Genomic DNA, 15740 nt, shown 5'->3' on the forward strand with positions numbered 1-15740 from the left:
ATTTGAACTTCACGTTACATTTTACAACTGTCAAAAGTTTGGATTATGTTTCAGTAGGCCTAGTTAGGCTGTCACCTAGGCTATCAAGGCTCTATTTGTAAGCTGAGATAAACTAGCTAGTAAACACCATATCACTAACATGCATCACTTGGAGTTAGCTAGATGGAGGAAACGAGCGCTTTAGCCAACTTATTGAACCGCATCAAATAGCTTGCAAAGTTGCGTTTCAACAAAACTGTTACCTTACTTTCAAGAATAACTCCGTAGACAAAAAGTCAAAATGATTGCACTGTTTCCACGATATAAATCCACGAAAACACTCAGTATAGAGCTACATTGACTGAGACTTCTATGGGGTCGCCTGGATCTGCACTGACTAACAAATCACATGGTGTAGTGGGCGGGACAGTGCTCTCGACCACAGAATGTCAAATGAGTGAGAGACTTTTACAGACAATTGAGTTTCATTCCCTAGGGCATCAAACAAATAACCCTAAATAACTCACTTTCTGTTAGTGTGTTTAAAGTCAAAATTGCAGCATAGGTTAATATGACTATTAGTAGGCTATTTGTAAACTCATCTCATAATACTTTAGGTAAAACTATGTGTCAACCACAATCATTAATATGCTATTATAAGTGACAAAATCACAACCACACCAAACAACATCAAAACTTGAATGTGACTGTCACTACAACCACACTATCTAATACTCCATTAAATTTCATCCAAATTAGTCACTGCTTTCTGCCTATAACACCAACTTATTGTTCCTTTTATAAGAAACTTAGGTTCAAACCTGTGTGTGTGTGTGTCTGTGTGTGTGTGTGTGTGTGTGTGTGTGTGTGTGTGTGTGTGTGTGTGTGTGTGTGTGTGTGTGTGTGTCTGTGTCTGAGTCTCTATGTGGAAAGCGGGGGAGGTTAGAGAGATATCCAGCTGGGAGAGAGGGGAGGGGTGGGAAGAACTGTGGGGGGAGGGAAACAGACTAGAGTGGGTGAGCCACAGTGAGGGAGCAAGACCATGCGCGGCTAGGAACAGAGACCTATAAAAACCTAATAAACCTAAATATCTCACTTTCTGTCAACATGGTTGAAATCAAAATTGCAGCATAGGTTGATATGATTATAATTATTCATCAACTCGCTTCAAAATATTTTAGCTAAAACTGTGTCCACCACAATCATTAATGTGCTTTTAAAAAACACAAACAACACCAAATTCAAAACTTTGTATATGACTGTCACTACAAACACACTAACTAATACTCCATCAAATTTCATCCAAATTAGTCACTGTTTTCTGCCTATAACACCAACTTTTTGCTTCTTTTATAAGACACCTAGATTCAAACCTTCGCCATTTCAATATACTTTTGAAATTCAAAAATCTGGTCGCAATTCCTCTCAGGCAACCCCTCAAGATCATTTTAGTGCTTAAATGACATAATTTCGATAAACCGTCTAGGAGAAGTATTTCAAAATACATGATGTGCAAAAATCAGACAATCTCACATAATTCAAATTCTTCTAAGATTCACTATATAGTTTAAATGTAAAACTTGTTCAGAATAATACAACACACATGTCCACCAAATTTGGTTCATTTCCGTGAATGTATGCGTCAACCACAGTAGACGGCGCGCTAGGTGGCGCTATACAGTCCCTGAGCCACACCCTAGGCCAAACCTTTGTCTCTAAGTACAGTTAACAATTCCACATCTAGATGCCAAATTACAAGAGTTTTAGTGCATGTCAAGTTGGTGAAAAAGGGCGAAAAAGTTAAGAGTAAGAGGAATAGAAGTATAATAATAATAATAATAATAATCTGAGCAAAAACAATAGGGCCTTGCACCTACGGTGCAGCCACTTTCAGTGGCCGCACCTCGGTGCTCGGGCCCTAATAATAATAATAATCTGAGCAAAAACAATAGGGCCTTGCACCTACGGTGCAGCCACTTTCAGTGGCCGCACCTCGGTGCTCGGGCCCTAAATATAGCCGCAAGCGGCGATGACGGGCCCGAGCACCTGCGGTGCGGACCCGTGACATTTCGGAATCTAACAAAGCAACATGTGTGGGTTGGTGTGCATGTGCATGAGCAACACACATGCCCACTAAATTTGGTTAATTTACGTGAATGTATGTGTCAACCATAACAGACAACACGCTACGTGGCGCTATAGAGTCCCTAAGCCACACCCTAGGCCTAAGCTCCGTCTCTGACTAGCGATGGCAATACGAAAGAACTCCACTAAATTTGGTTCATTTTTGTGAATGTACACGTCAACCACAACAGACAACACACTAGGTGGCGCTGTAGAGTCCTTGAGCCACACCCTAGGCCAGAGCACTATCTTTCAGTAGCGGCAGCAATAACACACAAAATCACCAAATTTGATTCATTTTCGTGAATGTATGCTTCCACCACAACACACAATCTGCTAGGTGGCGATATAGAGTCTCTAAGCCACACCCTAGGCCAGAGCTCTGTCTCTGACTAGCAATAGCAATAACAAACAAGCCCACCAAATTTGGTTCATTTTCGTGAAAGTTTGTGTCAACCACGACGGACAACTCGCTGCTAGGTGGCGCTATAGAGTCCCAAAGCCACACCTCAGGTCAAAGACCTGTCTCTGACTAGCAGTAGCAATTCCACATGTAGCTGCGAAATTGCATCCAAATTATTACCTTTTTTCTGCCTATAACACAAACTTCCTGTTTCTTTAATAAGTCGCCATAATTCAAACCTTCGCCATTTCAATATACTTTTGAAATTCAAAAATCTGGTCGCAATTTCTCTTGGGCAACCCCTCAAGATCATTTTACTGCTGAAATGACATGATTTCGATAAACCGTCTAGGAGAAGTGTTTCAAAATACATGATGTGCAAAAATCATAATCATAACCATAACTCAAATTCTTTTTATATTTACTATAGAGTGTAAATGTAAAAGTTGTTAAGATTAATTGAACACACATGCCCACCAAATCTGGGCAGTTTTCGTGAATGCATGTGTCAACCACAACAGACAGCGCGATAGGTGGCGCTATAGAGTCCCTGAGCCACACCCTAGGCCAGAGCTCTGTCACTGAGTAGCCACAGTAACTCCACATGTAGCTGCCAAAATACAAGAGTTTTGGAGCATGCTAAGTTGGTGAAAAAAGGGCGCACGGGGTAAGAGGATGAAAGAATACGAATAATAATAATAATCTGAGCAAAAACAATAGGGCCTTGCACCTACGGTGCAGCCGCTGCTTCAGCGGCCGCACCTCGGTGCTCGGGCCCTAAATATAGCCGCAAGCGGCGATGGCGGGCCCGAGCACCTGCGGTGCGGAGACCTGTGAAATTTCGAAATCTAACAAAGCAACATGTGCGTGGTGGTGGGCATGTGCATGAGCAACACACATGCCCACCAAATTTGGTCAATTTTCCTGAATGTATGTGTCAACCACAACAGACAACACGCTAGGTGGCGCTATAGAGTCCCTGAGCCACACCCTAGGCCAGAGCTCTATCTGTGACTATCGATAGCAATAACGCACAAGCCCACCAAATTTGGTTCATTTTCGTGAATGAGTGTGTCAACCACAGCAGACAATGCGCTAGGTGGCGCTATACAGTCTCTAAGACACCCTTGGCCAAAGCGCTGTCTCTGAATAGCTATAGCAATAACACACATGCCCACCAAATTTGGTTCATTTTCCTGAATGTATGCGTCAACAACAACACACAATCTGCTAGGTGGCGCTATAGTCCCTAAGCCACACTCTAGGCCAGAGCTCTGTTTCTGACTAGCGACAGTAATAACAAACAAGCTCACCAAATTTGATTCATTTTCGTGAATGTATGTCAACCACAACAGGTAACACACTAGGTGGCGCTATAGAGTCCCTAAGCCACACCCTCGGCCAGAGCTCTGTCTCTGAATAGCTATAACAAAACACATGCCCACCAAATTTGGTTCATTTTTGTGAATGTTTGTGTCAACCACAACAGACAATGTGCTAGGTGGCGCTATAGAGTCCTTAAGCCACACCCTAGTCCAGAGCTCTGTCTCTAACTAGCAAAAACAATAACACACGAGCACACAAAATTTGGTTAATTTTCGTGAATGTTTGTGTCAACCACAACAGACAATGCGCTAGGTGGCGCTATAGAGTCCTTAAGCCACACCCTAGGCCAAAGCTCTGTCTCTGACTACCGATAGCAATAACACACAAGTCCACCAAATTTGGTTCATTTTCGTGAATGTATGTGTCAACCACAACAGACAACGCACTAGGTGGCGCTATATAGTCCCTATGCCACACCCTAGGCCAAAGCTCTGTCTGTGACTAGCCATAGCAATAAGACACAAGTCCACCAAATTTGGTTCATTTTCGTGAATGTTTGTGTCAACCACAACAGATAACATGCTGCTAGGTGGCGCTATAGAGTCCCGAAGCCACACCTTAGGCCAGAGCTCTGTCTCTGACTAGCGATAGCAATAACACACAAGCACACCAAATTTGGTTCATTTTCATCAATGTATGTGTCAACCACAACAGACTATGTGCTAGGTGGCGCTATAGAGTTCCTAAGCCACACCCTAGGCCAAAGCTCTGTCTCTGACTAGTAGTAGCAATAACACACAAGTCCACCAAATTTGGTTCATTTTCGTGAATGTTTGTGTCAACCACAACAGATAACATGCTGCTAGGTGGCGCTATAGAGTCCCAAAGCCACACCTTAGGCCAGAGCTCTGTCTCTGACTAGCAGAAGCAATTCCACATGTAGCTGCCAAATTACATCCAATTCCTAACCTTTTTTCTGCCTATAACACCAACTTCCTGTTTCTTAATAAAACGCCATAATTCAAACCTTCGCCATTTCAATATACTTCAAAAATTCAAAAATCTGGTCGCAATTCCTCTCGGGCAACCCCTCAAGATCATTTTAGTGCTGATATGACATGATTTCGATAAACCGTCTAGGAGAAGTATTTCAAAATACGTGATGTGCAAAAATCATAATCATAATCATAACTCAAATTCCTCTAAGATTCACTACATAGTTTAAATGTAAAACTTGTTCAGAATAATACAACACACATGTCCACCAAATTTGGTTCATTTCCGTGAATGTATGTGCCAACCACAGTAGACGGCGCGCTAGGTGGCGCTATAGAGTCCCTGAGCCACACCCTAGGCCACAGCTCTGTGTCTGAGTATCAAATGCAATTCTACATATGCCAGCTAAATTGCAAGAGTTTTAGAGCATGCCAAGTTGGTGAAAAATGTTACTGGTAAGATAATTATACTATAATAATAATAATAAGAATAATCTGAGCAAAAACAATAGGGCCTTGCACCTCCGGTGCAGCCACTTTCAGTGGCCGCACCTCGGTGCTCGGGCCCTAATAATCTGAGCAAAAACAATAGGGCCTTGCACCTACGGTGCAGCCACTTCAGTGGACGCACCTCGGTGCTCGGGCCCTAATAACAATAATCTGAGCAGAAGCAATAGGGCCTTGCACCTAGGGTGCAGCCGCTGCTACAGCAGCCGCACCTCGGTGATAGGGCCCTAATAATAATAATAATAATAATAATCTGAGCAGAAGTAATAGGGCCTTGCACGGGCCCTAATAATGTCCAAAATGCTTTATTTTTTAACTCTTGGCACCAAACTCTAAAAATCTGAATGAAAAGATAGTTGATCAGTTGCACATATTTTGCCATTTTTTGCCATTTGTGTCCATAAATAGAGTCAATATGGTATCAAATGTCAAAAATAACCATTTCACACAATTCCCAGGGTTAGACATGCATGGAAAAATGTGTTCATTTGTTTTTGTATGTTGTTTACTTCAAATGTTATGCCACTTTCTATACAATTTTTCGATTTTTCGAGTTCAGGTCGGGTGTTACAGTGTTAAATATGAAGCCTTTGGGACATTATTTCAGCTTGTGTGGACCCCTGTTTCCATCTAGAATATTGTATAAAACAAATTTAATGTACCGATTAAGGTAATTTATTAACAACATAAGGTATTAAGACGTGTATTAATTACAGCTAACCTCTGCAACAGCAGCCTATGGAACCAATGGCCTACTTTCATAGCAGCCAGGCATGCAGTAATGGCGGCGCTGCGTTACTTCCATGTTTAGCTTGATTTGTGTAAAGATAGATATACACAAGAGCTAGTGCTATGATGGTTACATTCAGAAACATTTTATAGAACAAAATGTTTAACCTGCAATGATTAAATGTGACTCTCCACGGCAAAACCAGTCGCTTGTCGCAACAGGCGTTTCCGAGAAAAATTAGCATTTATGTTACTTGTGCTAAAATCGTGGATTTTTTTTGGTGTGTTTTGAAACAGTGGGAGGTCTACACTGTACGGGCGTGAATACGTTTCGCTGAAAAACTTACCTTTTCTAGTCTAAAAACTCCAGCAGAATATTAGAGGCGAGACTACTCTAACACTTGTTGCACTCATTGACGACCACCAAGCCAAAGCCATCGATATCTCAAAGTTGCGTCAGCTGTTGACTTCGCTGTTAGAGCCAGATTAGAGCGGTCACGTGGTTAGTGGTGGTCTCAGTAGTTCCGGACTTCCGGTTATGGCGCGCTCCTGAAAGTCTCAGTAGTTCCTTTGGTCCCTGGTTTACTACGGGACTGACAGCAGCGATCGCATTAATATTCACGGTAAATACTCAATGAAAATTACTATAAACTGCATTGCCACATACATATGTTACTCACTGAAAATGCATTATTATGCACACGACCATAAGTCATGTAGAAAAGTCTTATGATAACACCTGAGATATTCATTCATTTCCCCATTGAGAGGAACTATTGAACGACCATGACATACCGGATGTGCCGCCATTTTTTGGACACGGGAGTGAATGGTTGTGTCGCAACTTTGAGATATCGATGGCTTTGCACCAAGCTATCCGCGTGCTGTGTTGTTGTAAATACAAGTAAGTACCGTAAATCTTAAAGTAGCTGCGACCTTACAAAGCGTTTGTGAGTGTTGAGCCGACAGTCAACTTCAGAGGCAGATTTCTCCGTTTCTCTCTTGGCATGACAGGATGAACTCAACTACTTTGAATGTTTATATTTCAGTAGTATGACGTTCAATTCATTAGATATAGGTATCGTTTTGAAGGTTGATTATGCTCTTTCCTGAAAACTTAAGGGGGGTTACAAATCATTTACTAATGATGTGACTCAGTATCATCAGTAAGAAAACTATGCATGCTTTACTTTCACAAATGCATCTTCAAAGCAATGAACCATAATGCACAAATGTGTACATGATCCCTTTTCTACCACCACAGCCCTGGAGCCTATCCTCAAACAGACTGCAGGAATATGCTGTGTCGGGGATGAGGTAAGTGAGAAGCAGCATGTTAAACAGAACGGATTGAGTAGTTTCACGAGAAGGGTTGACAATTGACAATTTTCTGCATAATCTGTGTACCTCAAAATATGTAATTATTTTGGATAATTTGGATTAGGCCAGTTCTAGGTACGGTTAGGGGGGGAGAAAATTGACAATAGAGACAGATGTGAAGTAGTGATTAAATAATGCAAATTTATTATATACAGATACCTTGTTCTCTCTAAGAGGAAAGAAGAGAGACTATGAATATAAGTAAAATAGAAAACCCCACAAAATAATAAAAGAGCTCTTAAAAATGCAAAGTATCAAATAAAATAATAAAAACTCAAATGTCCAAATTAAATAAAATACCCGGGTTGTGTAGTGTAGTAGTGTTCAATGTCAGTGTATGTGTTCTTAGCTCGCTGATCCAAGGCAACCGCTGTCAGGCAAACGATCCCGTGTCCAGTGTTCAGTGTCCAGTGTTCAACCTCTATCCAGGGACTCACCATCGCCATGAAGATGATTCGACGTCAATAAAAAAACAATCTGCATATAGCAGTTTGAAAACACCAATAAATATCATTTCATATTACATATCACATTTAATTGCTGTAACACACTCCGGGGTTCAGTATTAATACTGTAACCAAATAAATAAGCTTACGAGTAGGGAAGACTACTCGTACTATGAATCAACTACTACAAGCTACGACGTAAGCGTCGCTGGTAGGGAGAGAGAAGAGGTGCCGTTCTCACTCACACACACACAGGCTAGTGTGCGCGCACCTCTAAACATTCTAATAATAACGTCTCCTATCTCTTAGGAGTTCGTTACCAACCAACGGTCAAATATAATCATATATGTCAGAATAAAAGTCTTTCGGAATGCATTCACTCCAAAAAGAAAATAAATAGATATAATCATGTGAACTCAGCTAATTATCTTATATATGAAATATTTATTATATTTATATATTTATTTAATTACTGTACTCAGACCAGTATAATACTGTGTGGTCTTCATAACCAACTTTTAAGGTGGGTTACACAACAATAGGTTAGACACCTAAATATGTTATGTAGAATTGCTTTACATCGAGAGACCATTAGGAAAACATCAGTTTAAATAATAGTTCCACGGCATTATTTAGAAGGGTTATTTCCACGCTTCACTGCATGTCGAAACAAAAGAATGTTTGTTGCAAACGGGATTAGAACCTACAACGTTTGATTGACAAGCCTTAGCCACAGTACCAATGAACGGTGTGCTTATTTTTGGGGTTTGTAAATACCATAACAGTAGCCTACCAAAACGCAAACCAACACGCAAATTAACACAAGTAGCAAGAATGAGCCCAACAGGGGAGTCGGTCTTTTAATTAAAGGAGTCATAGAACGCATTTTTTGACCATTACAAATTGATCTTTGAGCCTAAATAATGTCATATGTAAATTTGTGGGGCTGAAAACGCCCCAGGAGCACTGCTAGATCGCCTAATACAAGGTCATAAATAAGCCTTGCAATGAAACAGTTTGTTTTTCCCGCCCACTCAGCAAGTTCATGAATATTCAAATGAGATGCGTGCTGATTGGTCTATTGGCCGATATGTCCTGAAAGTTGATTGGCTCAATCCACCGGTCTGAAGCTAGAGCAAAGTGAAACTACGTTTACTGCTGGTAAATAAAGCCAAAGTCTTTGATAAAGCTATCAACAATGGATTTAAATAAGGAATACAGCCGTACATGTATAAACCGAGTCAGAAGAAAGTTCTGACGAAGATGAAGTGCAGCAGATTCCCCAACAGAATGAATGTGTTAGATTGGTAAGTTTTATCAGTACATTTTTTAGTATAGTAACTCTCCAAAGTTAGCTGTAATAACGCTAGCATTACAACGTCTCTGCCATAGACCACATATCTAGATACTAGCATCGTAAGAGCAGTTTAACAAGAATTATTAATCGAAGGTATGCAAATGAGAGGGGCCGAGGGGTGTATCTAAAGGGGGATGGGCGCCTATTACGTGTTATCTGAGCTCTGTTCAGATTGGAGCATTTCAACACGGCTGTTTCTATTTCCCAATTTGCATACGAAAGCAGGCGGGGGACGCGGTAAAGTCTTTGGTGTTGTCCTTTGGACACTGCTCGCAGCCTAAATTCAACAGTAACAAGGTGAATGTGGTTTTGAATTCTAGGACTCCTTTAATATGTAGCCGATAGCATAGCGCAATCATTGAGTCACAAGAAAAACAGCAATTTTGTGATTTTGGTTGGGCGCTTGTGGTTTTTGGTTAGGTGCTCATGACACTGACGACATCACCAACCGGAGCTACCAAGGAACAACTGTGCAACTGCCCAGGGGCAGTCGTTCAAACAACGTTTAGAAACACCAAATCCTAGAATGATGGAGCGAACTACCAAGGTTGCGACACAAGTTAGCCTATGAAACGCACCCCTGGTTGACCTTATTTAGCAGAAGAAATAGAAGCCCAAAGGTATCAAACAAAGCAACAAAAATTCCATATACAAGTTTTTGTTTAGTACAACTCACTTTCCATAGACATGCTATAAAAAACTTATATACGATGATGCTATTTGTAAATAATTTTATTTCTTTCAGATGTCCAATCCAACACACGTTTAAAATTGGAAATATACCTAAGAATTCTCAATGGCCAGTTTCCTCAAAACAAGTTTTTATCCTTCGATCGATGTAGGTTATACTAAAATATAGATAATGATATTTCAACGGGTTCAATTGGCTTTGTTTAACAAAGCACTTCCCCTGATTGTTAAACTTCCCATGATGAATCAGCTAAGTACTTGGTTTCGTCCCAATAACTGAAATGTACAACACGACCGTTTCCCTCCTAGATATCCATGGCGGACATTTGTCTTGTTCCTCAGGTCTACAATGCTGAGAGGTAAACAAAACAATGTTTATTGTCAAACTCAAACCAGTCTTATCTGTCATAATAGGCTAATCATTTTAAGATGGCTCAATTGTCTGTTGTGAATCCTACAATTAACAGGTTTAAGGTGGACATCTGCCAGTTTCCAACTATCGAAAGGCTAAATCAGACATTATTAAAAATCGAGGCCTTCAAAGTCAGCCATCCTTCATGTCAACCAGATACACCTGCTGCCATGCAGGCATAACATGTAACACCTTTGTAACACCATTTATATCACTGATTGAAGAGATGCTATGGTGTGTCTATAATTACCTTTTAAAGAAGAACTGGAATGAGGAACGGACAGAATGTAAGTTGACAACATGTGCTTATCAAAACTGTAAACAAATGAATCTATAAAAAATAATAATAAAAGCACATGTATCCCCACACACACTGAAATTTATGTTTGTTGTTATCAGAGCACAGCCACGTTTGATTACATCACTGGCATGATATGTTAACAAGACCTATTGACTTTATTTTGTTTCAGTTCCCCTTTAAGGTTCAATTAATTAAAATACCTTCATACAAATACTCAAGTCTCTGTCTCATACTTCAGGAGTTTTTTTAACTTTTAAAATAAAGTTGCCAAAAAAAATGTTGATGGCACGTGAACTCTGAATAAGGCGAATGGCACTTCTTGTGAGTAGGTCACATTGGCTGTAGGCTAATAAAGGCAGCAAATTAAGGCAGCCATTAAATTGCATACATATTACCATAACATTACCCACTTATTACCGATCTGTAATGTAAAGTGTTACCCTAAAAATATATATGGCAATATATGAACATATATATTAAATAACAGGGACTTATCATTTTGCTTATATGGACATATATGCAATACAAATATTTGTGTCAAACATATATTCAAAGCTATATGTCCATACATGCATACAAAATATTTAAATTTTCCCTTAGAAGATGTTATATATCTTCATAATTATACTAGATCCAATTATTTGTTTTCCAAATACATGGAGAAGTTTATGTGTGAATATGTGACAGACATATATGTAGTCTCCATATATGGTGGCATACATATACATACACTAGATTCCACTACTTATTTTCTAAACATATGGAGAACTTTATGTGTGAATATGTGGCAGACATATTTGTAGTCTCCATATATGGTGGCATACATTCCATATCCATACATTGGATTCCACTACTTGTTTTCCAAATGGAGAACTTTAAAGTGGACATGAAACACTAGATTAAGTTTTCTTTGTTTGAAATATTGATTCTCACTCTATCAATCCGAATGGGTTGAATGATGTCAGAGACACTGGTTTAGAAATAACAAGTCCTACAAAGTTACATTTTTGCTACTGTGTAGCGCCATCTTGGGCTACAATAGAACGTTACGTCACTGGGTTGGTTGGCTTAAAATTCTACAATCGTAAATGCCTAATATCATAGGTGCTACGCAGACGCATCTTTGGTAAACACTATAAAAAGGCTAAATTGTAAACAGCAAAATGCTAAATTGTAAACAGTGGGGGAAAGGGGCACTTCAGCTTTACTCCTGGATGTGGCCATGAGTTTTACCGCCTAAGGTTTTGAATCAGACCATTCACTTCCACCATTTACCACTAGACCGCAAAACTGTCCCTATGGTTGGCAAGCTGCGTTAATGCAAACAAAAAAGTTGTAATGCCAGGCTAGCGATCACTTCATCAGAGAACTACGCGGAGGAGAAAATATTTGATGAATCGGGGTTGTAGTGGCACGACGGACTTAAACGTGAGGCTGCTCCATCAATCTTTAACTTCAGGTCAGATCACCCTGAACTCTCAATGCTAGCAAAGTTGCTAAGCGTCTGAAAAGAGTAGCCTACAACGGCGTACTCATATGGCAAAACAATACGAGAGTAAATAAGATACAGATAACCAGAAAATTCAGCAACACTACCAACATAATAACCAAACCAAACATGCCTAAACTACACTGTCACCCCCCAAATATTTGACTCACAGATAAACGCTGAAGGGGTGTAAACTAACTAACCCTGCAAGTACACCTCTGCTAATCGTTGTGCTAGTTATGCTGAAATCTAAGAAGGGTTTGAGTGATGGCAATTGTACCATTTACAGTATTTCAAATGTTGCTCACCTTTGCCAGCTTTCAATATAGGCTTTGAAAGCAATAAAGGGTAGCCTATTACTTGCACGCACGGGCAAATCCATAATCCCATGATCACCATCTTCACAAAAAAGGGCCGCCACGAAATCAACAATAACATACGTCAAACAATGAATGACAGTCGCATATGTCTGGCATGTCATGATAACAAAAAGGGACGCGTTTCCCTAAAGCATAGCAAGTTTGTTGGTGGCAATGAATGACATTTGCAGACCTTATAGTTATAGTTGAGAACTGGCAATATGGTTTCGTGAAACAAACCCGTGGCATTTTTTGTGGCTGTGAGTGCGTGCGACTAATAACCAATCAGCATTTCGCTGTCATTCCCATTAAGATTTTTTACCACTTTTGCACGTTTACCTGACCTTATACCTTTGATCATTTAAATAATCATTTGCCACTGATGAACTAGTAAAGTTTAATACACGAAAATTAAACATAATTACAATTTCTCTAATTTATATTACTCCATAATGCACACACATAATGCATAAACAGAAGTATACATCATTCATTGTACAATCCTTGTAGGCAGCGGGTCAAACAGGGTCAGAGTTCATCCCCACCACGAAACTAACCTTTTTATGCATGCTCTTGCTATGCTGAAAGTGACTTTGGATGTTAATAGTGAACATTTTGAGATGCACTGTTTCAGCCTTGGCCATTGAAGATGTGTGTGTGTGTGGCCTCTGACCCTATTTAGCCCGCACCCTACTAGTTTTCAGTCTTACATGTTACCAAAATATTTAAATGGACAAATGCAAACAGCGCATTCCTTTGTACTACATGCACTTTTATTTATTTCCATAGGTCAGAGAGACACACATGCATCCAATGCATCAGTTATACAGCAACCATATTGCAGACTGTGTTGAGGAACAGCAGCAAACAACTAGAAAATGTAATTCCACGGAAGGAATTACCATTGCATGTAAATGCAAAAAGGTTGCTGACTGTGTAAAACATTGTATTAGGCCTATAGTTAAAAAGACAACTAGGCTACACAGAAGAATAGATAAATAACAATAACCCAATTACAATTCCACTGAAATTACTTGGAAAGTCACATTTAAAAAGTGATTTATGAAAATGCATCAAAATTGTGGATATAGGCTATTATGGAAAATAACTCTTCATTTAGGCCTATTAGAATTTAAAAGACTGAAATGAAGTTGGCAACTTCAAACGAGTTGCAAGAGCTGACACTTTAGTAGCCTACAGTGAAACGACTTGTAGGATAGCTTATATAGCCATCATATCTACACTAATGCAGGTTAAAAGTAGGCCATAGGCTATAGACTTAGACACCATTGGAATACGGAATACAATCTCAAACAACGCCAATCAACGATGATGCAGCAACAGGTAGTATATCTAGCAAATGTAACGTTAGCTTACAGTAGGATATTTTATGTGGGCTATATTACAGGATGAGCTAGTATGTTCTTCGAAGTGTCTCCAGGTGTGTGATTGTCCTAATAGGAATGTAAAATAAGCTGTTAACAAAGGTTTTTAATTTGTGAATGATACGAAAAGCTTTAAATGATTGCCTGGCTGGCAAGTCCCTATAGCTGAAACGACTTGCGGCTTGCTAACAAACAAACGTGAAAATGATAGCAATGCAGTTTGTGCTAGAAACGACTGTGAGAAGAAGGCTTGAACCTACAGATGGTACGGGTTGAGAATGCTCCTTTCTTTGCCGCACATCGGGAATCCCGAAGGTTCGGGACTTTGTAATTAAAACTGCAACCGCAAGGGGGCAACATAAGACCGCCCTAATAACATGAAGGTTCGGCTCATGTCGGAAAACACGGAAAAACCCGAAGACACCGCGCTGGTGACAAGCGGAGAAAAGAGACATGACGCTCGGCAGTCGAATGTCTCGGAGTTTTCGAATGTTTTATAGCCTACCTCACAGCTGGCCCACTCGACGTAGGCTATAACTCAGTCAGTCCAGCAGAGATGCCAGAGCAACGTTTTGGTCAATGGAGAGGGAGAGAAATGCTCCGCATATCCGTCTCATTTAATCCGTCTCATTTAATCATTAAAATGAAGGTGATGACTGGCGAAATAAATCAAACGTCGTTTCAATAAACCATTGTTGAAATTAATGGAAATGGTTTTAGCTAGGGCCGAATTCGGAAAATTTGGGCACACCGCGCTGGTGACAAGCGGAGAAAAGAGACATGACGCTCGGCAGTCGAATGTCTCGGAGTTTTCGAATGTTTTATAGCCTACCTCACAGCTGGCCCACTCGACGTAGGCTATAACTCAGTCAGTCCAGCAGAGATGCCAGAGCAACGTTTTGGTCAATGGAGAGGGAGAGAAATGCTCCGCATATCCGTCTCATTTAATCCGTCTCATTTAATCATTAAAATGAAGGTGATGACTGGCGAAATAAATCAAACGTCGTTTCAATAAACCATTGTTGAAATTAATGGAAATGGTTTTAGCTAGGGCCGAATTCGGAAAAATTGGGCACTTCTGGAAAAGTTTTTGATTTTTGGCAGGGTGTTAGATATAGGCCTAAGGTTTTAAAAAATCCATGGATACAAGTTGGGGTGGCACCCCTAGTGGCAGTTATGCATACAGTCCAAAATGGCCCCCACCGAAAAGAGAAAAGGTTATATATCAGCTTCCTTTACTCTTAAATTGTTGTATAATGTATTTTTTCTACTTTGTTTGATACAAGGAATCCTATTCTGATATATTCTTCTTATTGTAAGTCAATGTCCATGTGAAATCTATTATTATAGTCATATTTAGCTCAAATAAACTGTCAATATCTCTGAAAAGTCACACTGAAATATTACCCAGGACCCTAGACCATATTTTTACCTCCAATGTATTCCCAGATAGCAATTTCCTTTGGGCCGGATCCGCATGAAAGCCTTTAGATCCGTATGTAGCGGACCTACGGTATCTGACTGTGGGCCAGATGTGGCCCACACACAATAAGCGGACCCCTATTGCAGATCCGTACAACACAGAATAAGCGGACCCGTGTCACACACAATAAACGGAACCATATTGCAGATCCGTACCACACACAAGAAGTGGACCCGTACCACACACAAGAGGCGGACCCGTATTGCAGATCCGTACAACACAGAATAAGAGGACCCGTGCCACACACACACAAAAAAAGGACCCGTATTGCAGATCCGTACCACACACAAGAAGCAGACCCGTACCACACACAAGAGGCAGACCCGTATTCATGGGTTTCATCAGGTCCCTTAGCACAGGTGTATCAATCACCAT

The 15740-nt window shown here is 40.2% G+C and overlaps 1 protein-coding gene across 1 annotated transcript in view; it reads left to right on the plus strand.

Moving 5' to 3' along the window:
* The window catches only part of gstz1 (glutathione S-transferase zeta 1), a 68347-nt gene extending 57485 nt beyond the window's left edge, over window positions 1–10862 (plus strand). Inside the window, exons 7-9 of the mRNA XM_062537371.1 lie at window positions 7328–7380; window positions 10246–10295; window positions 10404–10862. Of these exons, the coding sequence (XP_062393355.1) occupies window positions 7328–7380; window positions 10246–10295; window positions 10404–10530 (230 nt within the window). The 3' untranslated portion in view covers window positions 10531–10862. The remainder of the gene's footprint in view (window positions 1–7327; window positions 7381–10245; window positions 10296–10403) is intronic.
* Window positions 10863–15740: the final 4878 nt, after the last annotated feature.

Source organism: Sardina pilchardus, chromosome 5 (genome assembly GCF_963854185.1).
Source record: "Sardina pilchardus chromosome 5, fSarPil1.1, whole genome shotgun sequence".
Lineage (NCBI taxonomy): Eukaryota > Metazoa > Chordata > Actinopteri > Clupeiformes > Clupeidae > Sardina > Sardina pilchardus.